At 41.8% G+C, this 15,724-nt stretch overlaps 1 protein-coding gene across 1 annotated transcript in view; it reads right to left on the bottom strand.

Annotated features, from left to right (window-relative positions):
- Positions 1 to 13,898, bottom strand: part of ZRANB1 (zinc finger RANBP2-type containing 1) — a 31,201-nt gene extending 17,303 nt beyond the window's left edge. Inside the window, exons 1-4 of the mRNA XM_005424509.2 lie at positions 13,801 to 13,898; positions 12,241 to 13,091; positions 1,522 to 1,728; positions 1 to 13 (exon numbers count right to left, since the gene is read on the bottom strand). The exon at positions 1 to 13 is cut by the window's left edge and continues 107 nt beyond it. Coding sequence (XP_005424566.1) covers positions 1 to 13; positions 1,522 to 1,728; positions 12,241 to 13,054 — 1,034 coding nt within the window. The 5' untranslated portion in view covers positions 13,055 to 13,091; positions 13,801 to 13,898. The remainder of the gene's footprint in view (positions 14 to 1,521; positions 1,729 to 12,240; positions 13,092 to 13,800) is intronic.
- Between the last annotated feature and the right edge of the window lie 1,826 nt (positions 13,899 to 15,724).

Below are 15,724 nucleotides of genomic sequence, written 5' to 3'. Positions count from 1 at the left end.
CATCCTGGGACACCTGTAAAACAACACAGTTACTGCACTCAGGATTAGCCCATTCGATATAAAGATTTGGGAGGGATGACCACCAGCAGAGAGGATTTGGCCAGCAAGGAAATGCAAGAGAGTTGTCAACACTGGCACCCTGAAAAATGTAAAGTCTAGTGACTCTTAATGAGTGACTCTTAATGAAATGTCTCGTTTGTCATGGAAATGATAACTTAGATCTGGTTAAAAACATCTTTAAATTGAAGAAGTGAGTTAAAAGGTGACCACTCCCAGCTAAAAAAGAGGAAAACAATAGGTAAGAGCTCATAATAACAGCAATCTCAAATCTCATGTATGAGTCTAGATTCAACAAAACTTTATTAGCACTGCACAAGACAGTTTCCTTCAATCTTCTCAAAAACCATGAAGCTAAGACAGTTAAATTTCTCCAGTTCACTGGCAGCAGAAACCCATTCAATGATGGATAAGTGGCACAGGGATGACACCAGATGCATACAAAAAAAACACCTTTAAGACCCACATTTTCACTCATTCATATCCTAGAAAAGGAAATTATCACTGGGGCTCAAACACTACTAAGCGTTTCCAGAAATGACAAGATGAGTCAGTATTCCTAGGCACTGAAACAAAACCAAACACAAAAATCCCTAAGACAGTATTTCAGTAAATTAACTTGTTTTAAAACATGTAACTCCATCCACACAGAGTTATGTAAGCAGCACAAAGCTGCTGATATTAGTCGTATATAAATATATACTCAAGGCTTTAGCTACATTTGTCTTGCTTCATCTACTCTTTTTAATTATTCAACATTGACCATTCCATCATCTTTATGTGCTTTGTAGGCAAACAGCAGCTTCCAGAATTGCACTAAGCATCAGGGAAGAAGGCAGAACAAAAATGTGGCCCTGATCAGGTGAGGAACCAAAAGTCTGAGAAGAAAACAGATAAAAAAAAAGTAACAGAATTATTTACAGGGCAAAGATGGAGAACAGCAGAGGTCACCAGAAGTGAGGTGACACAATGGAACGTGGAAGAGCAAAACAGAGGAATAATCAGTCAGTCTATAAAATGGGCAAGGAATAGAAAAAAATGCAGCAATTTTGCAAAGCAAGAAATTTGTCTGTCTCTGGAAGAGAAGCTCCCACAAAAGCCAGGAAAGCCAGCCCAGGTAGACTAACTCATTAACAAACTCAGAATAAACTGCGCTGTCATTGATGTCAGTGCTTTGCTTTGAGAGCATTTCCTCTCCCTCACCCAGAGCACAGGAAGCCTCACAATAGCTCACTTCCACTGCCAGTAAAGTCCCAACGTGTGCCAAGACTGTTCATTAATGAGAAAACTGAACATCCTCAGCACCATCACAAGGGAGTCTCTTAAAGCAAACTCACTTCTTGAGGAGAAATCCAAGGCACAAGGCGGCGATTCACGTAAATTCCACCACCAGCACAAACCAGAGCTGCATGCCACTGGCTGCACACAGGGGGGCAGTTCCCTACAGTGCTGCTCCATGGCTGCAAGGGCCAGGGGAGCTCACCTCAGTGAGGAGGATGGCCAGCATGTCCTGCCTCTGGAAGCGGATGGCCAGGTGCACGAGGGTGTAGCCCACGTCGAAGGCGGACGGGCGGGTCAGCAGCCGCACCTCGTCCGCCGTCAGCTGCCGGGCAATGTCCCCTCCGGATGACTTGTAGGCTTCCACAGCAGCCAAATCACCTTCCACAACTCCTGAGGGCAGAGAAACAACACACAGCCCATTTCAGACACCAGGGAGCCATTCTGGAACAAGCCACCTCATCTCACAGCTCACCTGTAGCTGTTCTGTTACAGGCCAAACAGACGATGATCAGCTGCATAGCAAGAAACTTGCCTATTTTTTATTATTTTAGGCAGAAGACTACTAAATATTTACACTTACCTCATCTCTCAGACCATTTCTATTACCCACACCAGCTAGAAAATGTAAGAGATCACAAGGCAGCTCAGAAGTGGACCCATGATGAAACACCAGCAGTAACATACACATGAGCATTTCATTTGACCAGAGAAAGTAATTTTTCCACAGTGCAGAGATTAGTTTGATTATTTTATCACATATTACCAGATCATAGAAATAGGATCTATTAAAAGGGTTTTGGCCTAAAAGTTTTATTTTTTCCAAACAGTACAAATGGTATAAAGCATAAACTTTTCTCTTCAGCTTACCATCTCTGCTACTAATGTAGCCTGAGAGTTTCATTCAGGATACTCCATTAAAACTGAATTAAAGAGAAATTAAATACACTGTGTGTACCTTCTAAAGCAAGATGAGAGGAACAATGAATGACCCCAATGGCTTCTAGAGTCCCTGGCAATCTTTGATTTATGTACCATGCTTCCTATCAAGCCCAATCATGCTGAATGTACTCCTTAGCTGCAATTATCAGATACACCATCAGTAAGATGTGAGCTGCTAACAGGATCTGTTCCAATATAAGACCTCCTAAATTTAGAAATTCCTTCAAATATCTTCTATTTTAGGTACGTGGTCCACGAGAGAACAGTGCAGTGCTGAACTGAGGAAACAGAATAGTGTCCCTGAAGCCATCTTCACTGGAGCAGTAAATAGAATCTCACTCCTGAGAAGCAGCCCTTGCTGCAGCAGCTCAAGCAGAGAAGAGCACAGATGACAAATGAGAAAACCCTGTCCCTATTTTCTGCAGCTAAACCTCCTTCCCAGCTCCTGAGAGTCAGCAGCTGAGTGGAGGCTGGAGATTGAGACCCAACTCCATCCTTCACTTCATTTGCTCACCAAGACATAAAAGCTGATGAACAGGAAAGGTCATCAAACCCAGTCAGGACAATCACTCCCACTCAGGACATGAAATTAAATAAAAAAAGGAAAAAACCACAACACTTCCCACCCACTCATCCCAAATGAGTAAAAATCCCCTACCAAAATTAAAAAAACTCCAACACAACAAATTGAAATGGCTGCTAGCAGAGAAGTACACTAACCACTGGCTTGCTGGTTAATCCAGGATTTAGAAAAGCATTCTTAGCTCAACCAAAAAAGTATCATTTTGAATGCTGAGATTAAAAAGCTTCCAGAAGAAACACAGGGGGAAAATGGATTATCAGTGCAAGACATTTCTCTACAAAGTTATCAGCTGTGCTGTGTAAGCTTCCACAGATAACAGTTTGATTATTCAACAGTGGTCTGAAGCAGAGAAGTTCCAAAACAACAATTCAACTGCAAATTTTAGTCATACAGTATCTACCCACTCATTCCAGAGTCCTAACAGGCCAGGCCACAAGGAAAACCACACAGACAGCATTTTGCAGTTTTGTGCTGCATGTGTCTGTCTCCTGTAAAGAAGACATTCCTGCTCCTCTCCAGCACTACTCTCTCATTCAGTGCCTGCCTGTGTGCTCTCTCCAGATGAGTTTGGTCTGTCCAATTTTAGTTCTTGCTCTGTAGGAGTCAGAAGTGCCAAGTTAGAACTTTATCTCCACACAAGCAACATTTCTGCCACTGATAAGGCAATTCCTCGTGGCTGTTGCAATGATCATTCCAACTAAATACTCCAAACTGGTATTTTGTGTGTGTAGATTTGTATGTGTATCCAGACAACAAATCAAATTTCTCATGATCTGCCCTCTTAAAACAAGTTATACCACAGCTCTATCAAACCCAAGAATCAGAGGAAAGAAGAAACTTAATAGAAGCGCGAGTTCTCTGCTATTTTATGATATCCTTATTTTTTGGTTATCACATTAATTTAGGAGAAGCACCTTGCTAAAGACTAAAAGGTACATCACCCCTTTTTGTATTTTAACCACTCCTATTGACATGGGGGAGACTCCTGTTACCACATCTGCACCCTCCACCACATCCCCCACACAAACATACCAAAGACCATCCAAGACTGGTAGGTGGCCACTCTGAGAATCCAAATATCCACAACTGATTTCGAAATTCAAACAAATATCCCTAAAATGATCTTTAGGTGACAAATGATCAGACCCAAATCACATTCCAGCCAGCCAGCCTGTCAAGCAGTACATTTTACTACAGCCTACTACTGGGAAATTCATCATTTTAGTTGTTCTTCCAGTCCCCCACCCTCAGCTGCTTATTATCATCCCACTCTTCATCAAACCTCAGCAACAACTGAGATTCAAGGCTGATGCTGAGGTGGTCACATGAGGTTTGGCAATGCCTTTTTCAAGCATCAACTACTACAAGCTGCAATAAGGATCCAGATCAGTGACGTGTGCTCTATGCAGCACTGCCAGTTCTGGAAGTTTATTCCCACGTCTTGCAATACTTGACATTCCTCAAAGCCCCATGTCCTAGAATTACTAAAATTGTTATATAAGCTGTCAGTTAAAAAGTACATTTCTAAACTTTGCTGATGAAGTTTAAGCTAAAGATTAAGATATTAAGTAATGCATCCAAACCAGGCAAACTGAGTATGCTTTCTAGACCTTATTAAAAAAAATTAAATGTATTTTTAGTAGTATTTTAGGTATAGCGTTGTTGTGCTGAATGACACAAACCAGCAGAGCTACAGCTCATGGAGAGATGGCAATGTGACTGTGTACATGGATACTATCTGGTCATCCTCTGTTCTTTAATCCAAACAGGTTAAAATTACTCTTTATAGCAGGGGGAAGCATCAGGGAAGTTTTTCTTTGTCTAGTCCAACTCACTACTGCAGGCCTGATATTCCTTGGGCATTACAAGCCTCCTTGGCCCCTGTGAGCCACAGGAAGAAGTTAACACTTCTCTTTACCTGTTCTACCAAGTATCTGCTCCACTGTAGAAGAACAGGGAAAATTCCTGACAGCCCATCAAGTGCCACCCTGCTTACACTGCCAGTCCATATAATTCAAGGCAGCAGTGAAGAAAAAATACAATGATAACAGGCAGACTGTCAGAAACATGAACCAGAAAACAAAAATCTTGCCCCAAAACTATGAGGTGAATTTGCCTACATGGACCATGCCTGCAGTTCTGAAATTCAGTATCACCATACTAAAATGAGACCTGAATATGCTTGTATTGACAATAGGAGGCACATTCCTACAAAGGCTTTGATTTCTGTGGGATGAGCCAGAGCCTCAAATTCATTAAGTCTATTTAAACAGAGCTCAAAATCCCCACTGTTTATGAGAAATACTACAGAAATATTTACTGATGTTATAATTCCCAGCATTTCACAACACAGAAGTGCCTCATTACTTACACAAGCAGACTGAATTGTGTCCTGTGCCAGTTGGATTATTCCCCACTGACACCCACTGCATTCCCCAGACTGGTAAAATGTCAAAAGGAAGAGTGGCGTTTGCCTTAAGATTGTTCCCAGAACACCCGGGAGCCTCCAGGAGCTCAAACCCTTGGGAGGGCACAGCCCTGACTGGCTTCAAGAGCAGCACAAATGCAAACACATCCCAGTGACTCAGAGCCTGCTCCTGATCCACACCACCACAGCTCTCCTTTAAAGGAGACTCCAGAAATGTCCCTTTGCTGCTGCCCCTGAGTACACCAGTCTTTGTGTGCCCCCTAAAAAATTCTGCTTGGCCCAATGTAAAATCTCTGACTATAGTCTGACAACCTAAGGGAGAGGACAGAATGTCAAGCACTGCACCCAACTCATGAGAAAATACAAGTACAAGTCAGAATTCTGCATTTACAGGTTCAACTGTGCTCCCATTTTGCAATTCAGGCATTTCCTCTCATTGGAAGACTTTCACAGCACCAGAAGCCAAGGTTTTTTTCTTCTTTTAGCAAAGCCCTGCCTCTTAGAAACAGCACAGATCAGACATTTGCAATCTTAGTATATATAAAATGATAGAAATTAAGAAGGGTATTTTAAAAGACGAAATTTTTAAAAAAATATTAATCACCCAATTACAACTCTTGCCATATTGATCCTCCTACAACTTTTACAACTTCCTTCTTTATTAGGAATTATCCTCATATTAAATAAGCCAGAATTAGCTGCTAAAATCAAACTATTTCAGCTTAAGGTGCTATTAAGCTTATTCTTTAGAACATGTAAATATTTATAGGGTTTAGTGCAGTTATAGAAACTTGGAAAATATGCAAGATAGGCTCACAAGCATTTCTAGAAAACCAAGTCCTGTTTTCCCTTAGTGCACTTTTCCTGTGGCTTCAGAGCAGCCAGGTAGAAAAATTCCCAAGGAAAATACTTCAGCACAGCCTTTAGTACTTCAGTATCTTTCTGATAGTTGTGGGGCACTGGCTGGCATAAGCTGCAAATGCAGTAAGCAAATTCTTTCAGCAGACTGCTGCAGTTGTGACTATCCAAAGAACATCCTGGGATTCGGGATTTCTGGGGTTCAAGGAGGCAGCAATGCCTCCAATAACTCTGTTCTTCCACCTGGGCAGACTGCAAAAGGAAACACTTCATCTTAAGGAGGTCACTGTGCCTCTGCGTGGGACAATGCCTTGAACTGCCTGGCAAGAGAAGGCAAATTGCTCAAACAACCAAGTTCTACATTTTAGAAGTCAGAAGTGGAGACAGCTCCTGCTGTAACATAAAACAGATCAGAGACAGAGCCCTGTGCTGCTTCTCTTCTGCCAGATACAACTGCAAGTGGTCTGTCACATATATGCTCTCTCTCATTTACTCATCTAAGGACTAATCCTAAGATTGGCTTAAGTGCCAGCAAGTGAGAGGCTGATCAACTGACCCACTAAAACCTAATTCTGACACCTGTTAAGAATCTCTTCTCCTCTAACACAGACTGCTGAGGACCTGTGGCATTTTCTGGAGCTGAGTCAGCCCTCAGGCTCTTCCAGCTCTTCACCAGGGGCACATCAGGCGGCCATAAATGAAGTTTTATTGATAGTAAGTGACTCACAATTTCATCTAAGGAAGAATTTGTCCTGAAGGACAGATTGCTTTGTAAGCAAATGTGACACATCAACTTATAAAAAAGAGGGGTAGTCTGAAAAACCCTTATGGGCCTTTTACACACCCTTCTGTTCCTTCCCTTTTTGGATTACCAGAGCCTCCCTTGTCAATATTAGTACACAACCAACAGCAGGTCAGTCTCTAGGTAATGACACAGAGAAAGAAACTTCTGTATATTAAGGGGGTTTTTTTGATTCCTCAAGCTCAGCACCTTGTATGAGGTAAAAAAAAAAGAAGTAAATACTTCCAAGAAGACATGTACCTAAAACCTGAAGCCATTCAACGCATGAGAGCATGAATATTGGTTATTCTTTGTTCCATGCAAACAGCTCTTCTCCCTACATACAACCCCTGTAGTGTGTTTTGAGTGTATCATCACAAGACAAAGCAGCACAGATGTAAGAACAACTGTTCAAAGATGTCCTTATCCCTCTCCAATCTGTCAGAGGCATCCACAACCCTTGTTACATGCAGGATTGTACTCCAAAGGGAGGCTGGACAGTGGAAAATCATTAAAGTTAATTATTAAAGTTACCCATCAGTGCTTTTAAGGGAAATTGAAATAACTGGTTTTAACTTGATCATTTATTCAATTATTTGTAGCATACAATATCACAGTGCTTAAGAAAAGTAGTCAGGAGACCAAAGTAAAAGGAGTTATGATTTTCTGCCAAGGCTGCAAGGCAGGCAGAGTTCTCCTCAGTCTCAAAGATAGAGACTCACAAATGTAAAGCATTTATGACAGGACAGCTGTACAAGGCACAGATGACATTACCCGGAGCTCTCCCAGCCAGGTGAGAGTTGTGATCTTACATCACTGCCACCTGGCCCAGCAGCCAAGTCATGCTTCCCCCTGTCCCAGGGGAGCAGGGAAGGAGGCTGGGCTGTACCACTCACACCAGGGACTCTTTTCCCCCCAGCCATCCCCACAGGCACTGCTGAGTCCCCAGGCACACCCTGGCAGTGAGTGATCCATGCTGCACTTCCCTGAACAGTTCCACCCAGACAGACAGCAGCACGGAGAGGTGCCCAGCCTGTTCCCACCCAGGCACTTCCCACTGCCACTGCACAGCATAAACAAAACCATCAGGGTTCAGCTGTAGCCTGGATGTGATGAGAAAGTCAGTCTGAACTTACTAAACCAGCAAAGAGAAATAAAACCCCCACACCCCCCCAGAAAACATCCCCTAACCCAGTTTCATTTTCAAACAGCCAGGAGGACAGCAAGGGGAACCTGGGATGACTCTGGGTGGCAGTGCCAGCTGAAAGCACCTTGTTCATGTCAGCTCCTTCAGGCTGCCTTTATGAACACTCAGAGAAGAGCCAGAGGCTCTGCAGGACACGGAGCAGGAGGTGCCTCTGTGTCTCCCAGAGCTGCAGGGCAGCGTGGGACACAGCCCAGCCAACTCCATACCAATGTCTGGCCAGGGAGACTCTCCTTGCCCACAGGGCTTCTGAAGGCCTGGGTAACATATCTAGCACTAATTCAAAAATCTAATGGAGAGATAAAACAGTTGACAAAGGAAAAACTAAGCAGACATAAACAGGAATACTAGGAATGAACTTACAGTCCTTTTAAGGATGTACTGCAAAACAAGATTCATCACAGATCGCTCTAAATACTTCGGATGTGTTTAAGAAACACACTCTTAGTGGTTTCCTTCACAGAGCTAAGAAAGAATGTGTGCACCATCCCCACAGGGAGCTCTCGCCCACGACAGCAACACCCACCTTACTGACCTGAACCAAGGGAAGAACACACTCTTGCAGCCGGTGACAAACAGGGGGAGGGGAAAGGAAAAGGGGAAGAAATGCAGTTTACTTTTTACCTAGCAGCTCAAGCTCAGGAGTTGTACTCACAACTCAAGAATCCCCAGCAGTGCCCTGCAGCAAACACACTCTGCCAGCATCACTGTCAAACCTAGCCCTGAAGTGCCAGGAGATGGGAAGCTCCAGGGTAACAACCAAGCAAACTCTGGATGCCAGAGAGGTTTTACAGGCACAGCCATCCTCATCCATTTGTACTCCTTAATCTACAGCCAGCTGGAACCAGCTTCACCAGGCCCCACAGGAACTCCTGATGGCTGCACATCACATTCTGTAATTCCCACAGGCCACCAGGACTGCCTGACAGCCTCTGCCACAGGTACCATAAGTTATAGAAAAGGTAATAAAGTTTAATTTAAGTGCACATCAGTTCCCTCCCCTAAGAAATGAGTCACCTTGGACTCAACATTAATCTTGTTCTAGGCCACTGTGGCAGCAAACATTGGTGTCATTGCAGAAACCATTTGTAATTCCTCTTTATAATTTAAACTGGCATTTGGAGGAAGCCAGTAAGCCACGCTTACACTAGTTTCTGCTAGGATTTTAATCAATTTTAACCACATGAATCAGTTCAAAATCTCATCTTTCTGAGAAAGAATCACCCAACAGATACACTCACACTGGAAAAAACAAGTCAATAAAAAAAGCAACATTCAAGTACATTTGCTGGCAGAGTTTGAATGGGGGAACACCACTAATCCTTCAGATTTGGAAGGAATACCCTCCATCAAGGAAACTATTCATGCTGAAAGGCAAGAGCTGCACTCATCACATTTTGTCCAGCCTGGATTTGCAAAGAATGGAAGCCTTGATGACATGATTACTTACCAAGGTGGGAAAAGCATTAATGGATGCCTTCAACAGAACAAAAAAAAAAAATACAAACACACACACCTTCTTAATTCTACTTCATACACATCTCTCCATGTTTCAGCTAAAAAGAACAGATGTGGAAAAGAGCCGTCTGATACATGTGTTTTATGAAATTTGACATTAAATTTAAAATCTAGTAGAAAGAATTTTGTACTGGAGCTGAGATGTGAAGAGGGAGTTCAACCAAACAGCTGTCCTGAAGTATCAGACATTTTCCTTGGTACCTTCTGTCAGATAATATCTTCTAAGAGAAAAGAAAATAACCACTCTGCCAAGAATTCCTCCTACTCCTTTAATCGTTATTTTTAACTTCAGGGCTAACTTTAAAAGTTAACATTTTAACATCTCTCCAACAAAAGATGGATTCAAAGCAAATGGACCCTCCACAACTGACTGATCTTAAACTTGGAGGTTTCAGTCTGAAGTCCCCAAATCCTTGTTAGGCACCATCTGTCAGATGGAGCAGGGTAACACACAAACTCTTGGTCATCAAAGTTCACAAATTTACTTGCTATTTAACATGAACTTGTCCTGTTTTATAATTTTGTTTGGCTAAGGACTGACAAATGCTCAGCTCAGCTAAAACTTCTCTGGAGTTCCAGCTGGCAAACAAACAGAACTCACTTAGTAACAGTGACCCACTTGATTTCAATGGTAAAAACAGATGCTTTGGGCAAAATTATTCAATTGACAGTTAAACTGGTTTAAGTACGTCACAGTAAGTTCACAAGCAGAAATTCAGCTTATTGCTTTAATGATTACTGGCTGAACTGGTGTACTTTTGTAGCACAGATGCACTGCACAACAGAGACAAGCACGAGAGAATCCATGCAACCTCCATCAATCTTCCTAAGGTTATTCCTATTACAAGGAGTATTTGGGGAAAAAACTTATATCTGCAATATGCAAAATGAAATTCTGAGATAAGGGACAGATAATTAACAGCTTTGTTTGCTGGTTCCTGTGCCCCCATCATCCCTCTCCCCCAGGAGGTACAGGAGGTGTTTAAGTTAGAGAAAGAAATCCACGAAAGCTTTCTGCAGGCAGCAGTAAGAATCAGCACACAACTCCACTTGCATTCTGCTTTTCTCACCAAGATCCCTTCAGACCAAATCATTATTGCATTACAAAACTTCTACGAACATGGTTTTGGGTTTTATGTACAACTATATAGTACATACTTGCAAACCCACGTTCTTAAATATAAATACAACCCTTCCCACACAGGATAAATCAGAAAGTGTGAAATATTTTAAGTAACATTAGAATATTAAAAAAAAAAAATCACTTTTGAAAACCCAAAGGGAAAAAATAGCCAAATATTTAATACAATTGTTATCAGAATGCAAGATAAACACTCTTGTCAGGCATAGGAACAACCTCCAACAACTGACCCTTGGCACTCAGTAACTTAAAAAATACCACACAGAATTTCAGCTGCTTCATTTCAGAAGGAGAAAAGGTTGTAAGGAACTGGAGGTATCAGGAAATACTGAGGCATCTCTTCCCAAAAGGAAGTGTGCATGTCTAACTACTCACACAACACAAAAATAAACCAGAATATTTATTAGCTCAGAGAAACCAAACACAGCATACCCACAAAAACATTTACACCTTATCAAATATGTTAAACAAAGCAGCTCCACTAATTAGCTTTTTGATTACAACAACCATGAAGTGACTTTGTGAAACATTAAGGAACAGCATGAGACATACTAGTGGAGCCAGAGTTTCAAATGAAGTGTTTTACTCTAAAAATAGTTGCATATTTCAAGTGTTGAACCTGCTCGTATGCTGGGGCACGCGATATCTGCTTCTGGGAAGCTACAGCACAGGAGTTAACTCACAAGGTCAATAACTGAAGAAAACCCTGCTCTCACATGGCTCTGTTCTTTAACAGCACTGCGAGAATTATCCAGCATTTCCTTAGGAAAGCACTAAAATACAAAACAAAATTGGTATTTGAATGTTTTTTGAAGCAGCTGACTTCAAAAATACTTTCAGAAAGCCTGTAAACATTTACAACACAGTATGTGTATTAATACAACATTATTACTTTCAAGGTCAGTATTACACATGCAGTTTCTTGGAGCTACATATTTTGGTGTTATTTTTAACATCTGACAGAGCATCTTGTACTGTTGCAAGCTCTACACTGTTTACAAATACTCCCAAGCTGCAGCTGCTGACTCTACAGAGCATGTCTTGCCATAGCAAAAAGAAAAGTAATTTTAATTATCCATTAATGGCATTTTTTACAGTACTATATGCACTCGTGTTCTGCAGATTGGCTTTATAATTTTTCCACCCTTTGACAATTACATGGAACAACAGGATTTGGTTACAAGAATATCCATTTCTACAAAAGGTCAAAAAAGTCCAAGTACACTTGAGAGACACGTCTAACCCTGTTCAGATTATGGATGAACTTCACAGCCTCTCTCAGCAGGTGCTATTTCAGGAACCTCTACATTTGGCTTACTTTTTTAAATGGAAATGCAGAGATAAAAAAAGCTGGTTTGAAATCAAATGCCAAGTTTCTGTTTTAATTCTTCATTCTCCCAAAATATTTAACCGCCAGCACAAGAGCAGAAGGTAGCAGTAAACAACTTACCCACACAAGCATTTAGGAACAGCCAGTCAGTCTTTTTCATTCTATTTTTTATTTGCTTTAGTTTTTTGAAGTCAACTTCAAGCTCCTCCTTGCTGCCAACAGCTCCAGCCAATTCAATTCTTTGGAAGTCCATTTTCACATCAGATTCACGTTTGGTTGTTGGTGGAGATCTTCTTTGGCTATTACCACTACTAGAGCTGCCTCTCCACCGAGCCCTGTCTTGCTCATTTATGATGGAAGAAGCCTCTTCTGTGTCAGCCAGTTCTATTGCTTCAATGTTGTTGGGTCTGGGGTGGTCACACACAACACATTTCCTGGCCTTGGCCCAGTTTTCATATGTACAAACAGAACAAGTCCAGTGCTGAGCCCTTGTGTTCAGTTTATTTCGGTCATTGTATTCCTCACACGGATCCACGGAAAAAGGGACCGGCCTGGAGCCGGAGCCCGAGGACTGAGGGGACTCCGTGGGGCTCCGGGTCCTGCGCTGAGACAAGCACTGGGTACACCTTATAGCTCTTGGCCAGTTCAAGTACGTGCACATGTGGCACGACCATTTATTTGCACTTTCCGTACTGTAGGATGATTTAACCCTTGGTCTTGCACTGGAATCCGGGCAGATCAAAGGACTGCTCCCTCCTTCAGTGCTCGCAGGATCCCAGTCCCTCCCGATATCACTGGAGCCACTTTTGAAAGGATCTTCTGTGATAATTGTTCCGCTGGGTCTCTGGGCACGACACATGGTGCACTTGATTGCAGAAGGCCAATTCTCATATGTACAATACTCACAGGCCCATTTAATTCCACGCTCTGTCATCGTGCACTCCTTGAAATGAACTGCGGCGAGCAGAAAGCTGAGGGGTCAGAACACACCATCAGTACACACAGCCAGCAAAGGAGCTGTTCAAAACAACAAATGAATGAGATTTAACCCCATGGATATAAAAATCAGGCTGGCCTAACAGGCAGTCTTTTTATTTGATATTATTACAACATCTAAGGGGAGTAAAATCACTATGAAAAGGGTAAGACTTGACCTACCAGCAGTTTACACGCAAAATTCGGGATTTACTAGTGCAAAAATGAGTCCTATAATTCTTAAGCTCTTCAAATTTGCAATTCCCAACAAATTCAGAATACCCATTAAGCACTGAGGATACTGGGGAAATGACCAGTACAGCTACAAAAACAAGTTATAAATATTAAATTATTAAAATAAAACTCAGTATGAATCCAACAGAACAAAAAAAAGGAACACAAAGTCTAGGTCCTGTAATAGACCTCACAGGATTTGGAAGGACAGAGGGTATCAGGTGGGCAGTTACACAGTGAGTAAGCAGTTCTTTCAGAAAAGGAGGGTGTTGGAATTGACATAAAATACTTACAATTTGAAAATTTTAGAAATGTGCTTAACCAAGACTAGGTCTTGACTGGACATCGCCCATATCAATAGTGTTACAAAGTGAAAATGCCACTTGAAAGCAAGCACAAGCTGTGTGTGTTGGCAGGCTAAGACAGAATTTTCATGATACAAATTCAGATTTCAACCCAATTCCAACTCACTTTTTCTCTAATGGAGAGGGGATTCTGTCTTCATGCTGGCTCAGACCTTTTCTTCAGATTGCCGAATACGAAGGATGAGACTAAGCAGATAACTATTCCTGTAAACAAAATGAAAACAGAGTCATTACAGGTTTCCTACTGGACCTGAGTAACCAGAAAGTTAATTATTAAATGCCACACCTATTCTAATCCCAATTTACTCAGTTAAACCCAGTCATGACCTGCTGAGGCCACCAGAGACTGGTTAAAATAAACCAATATTTATAAAAAAACAGTGGCCACACAAGTGGTCAATCTGCTGAAGTAAAAGAAGTAGATCCAAGCAACAAGTTCACACCAAAACATCCATGAACACTCTCACTGCAATCTGAAACTCTGGACGGGGAAGGCAGAAAAAGCTTTGTGTAGAGAGCATAATAGAGGGAAAGGGTAAGGCAGGTAGATAAAGGACAAACAGACAAACGTACACAGCAATTCCTCCCTTAGCCCAGAATAGTTACCCAGCGTGTAAAACTCAACAAAGTGCTGCTTTTAAAAAGGCAAAACTCATTAAATACAAACTTGTCACATCACTTGACTGACACTTCTTATTTATCCTACTGCTACTCTCTCAGCTAACAAAACCACCCAGAACCTAGGAAACTAAAAGTAACAAGCTGCACAACAGGATTGAATTCAAAACTAGACACATCAACCCAAAAATTAGTTAATACCTGTTCCTCAATTAGCCAGTGTTTTATGAGTTAGTACATTCTTCACTGAAATACCTTCACACACACCTTGCTCTATTAAGGCATAGCTGAAACTTCTACTTAAATTTGCCAGCCTTACTCCTACTATCTCCTCCTGAGGACTCCAGCTCTGAACATGGGTTTTTTCCAAGAGCTCAAGTGATCTATTCAGCAGATCAGGTGGCTGCATGAATGAGGGGCTATCGCATGGCTGGGACAGAGGAGAGGGCAGCACTATCCTTTTCCATAGCAATCCATATTTATGCTGCATGAAAGCCCAGGAGCAATCAGGAGCACAGAAAGCTCTCTCATAAAGCTCGAGTTCCACAGTACTGCTTTGAACAGCCTGCAGAGCACTTCACTCCCACCTCTACATTATAAAACTGTGTCACACTGAGGAATGTGCTGAAAAGGCAATCACATTTCCTGCTGCTTCCCCTCCACCATTCCTGACAGACGTCCATGCCCATTTATAATGGGAAAAAAGGAGCTGGATCATACCAGGTGCCCCATATCTCTGACAAAGTAAGTGAAAAATGCATATATACAGGAGAATACATATATACAGGAGAATACAGTAAGTGAAAAATACATATATACAGCAGAATACAAAGTTAACTTGATTTTACTAAAGGTGACTTTGCAAGGAAGACTTTTTGGGAATTTTAAGGAAAAAAAAGTTTCTCTACTTTGCCAAAGCGCCTCCTATATGAGTACACTAGACACTAGATTTATCTATTCCGTTTGGTCAAAGCTTTTCCCTCAATTCCCAAAATAAGGTTTTTAATTACTTTCTTAATAAGTTTCTTCTCTCTAGAAACAGTAGAGTTTTTTTAGGAATTAATGTTTTGCAGTTAGAAACATGGGAGAATTGAACAGGGTTTTCAGAACAGAGAAGGCAGGAGCATACTGCCCATGCACCTGCCCACTGCCACCAACAGACTGTGCCACCAAGGACCACCAGAACTGGCTGTCCCAATACTCCAATGCTTGAGAATAATTCCTAGTGGAGCAGAAGTTGGTTTGGTTGGAGTAGGTGATGCTTCCCACCAAATCCATAAACAGTCTGTGATGGGTATGTGTAACTGTAAATGGTTTCTTCCCTGCTCTGGTTTGTAAGGCCTTAAACAAAGCAGTTCCCACTGCAGAGAAATCCCAACCCACATTTGGGATGGGGCATGAAAACAAGACAT

The sequence above is a fragment of the Geospiza fortis genome, unplaced genomic scaffold (genome assembly GCF_000277835.1).
Source record: "Geospiza fortis unplaced genomic scaffold, GeoFor_1.0 scaffold452, whole genome shotgun sequence".
Lineage (NCBI taxonomy): Eukaryota > Metazoa > Chordata > Aves > Passeriformes > Thraupidae > Geospiza > Geospiza fortis.
The sequence above is the reverse complement of the archived record's forward strand: the minus strand, read 5'-3'. Positions and strand labels throughout refer to the sequence as shown.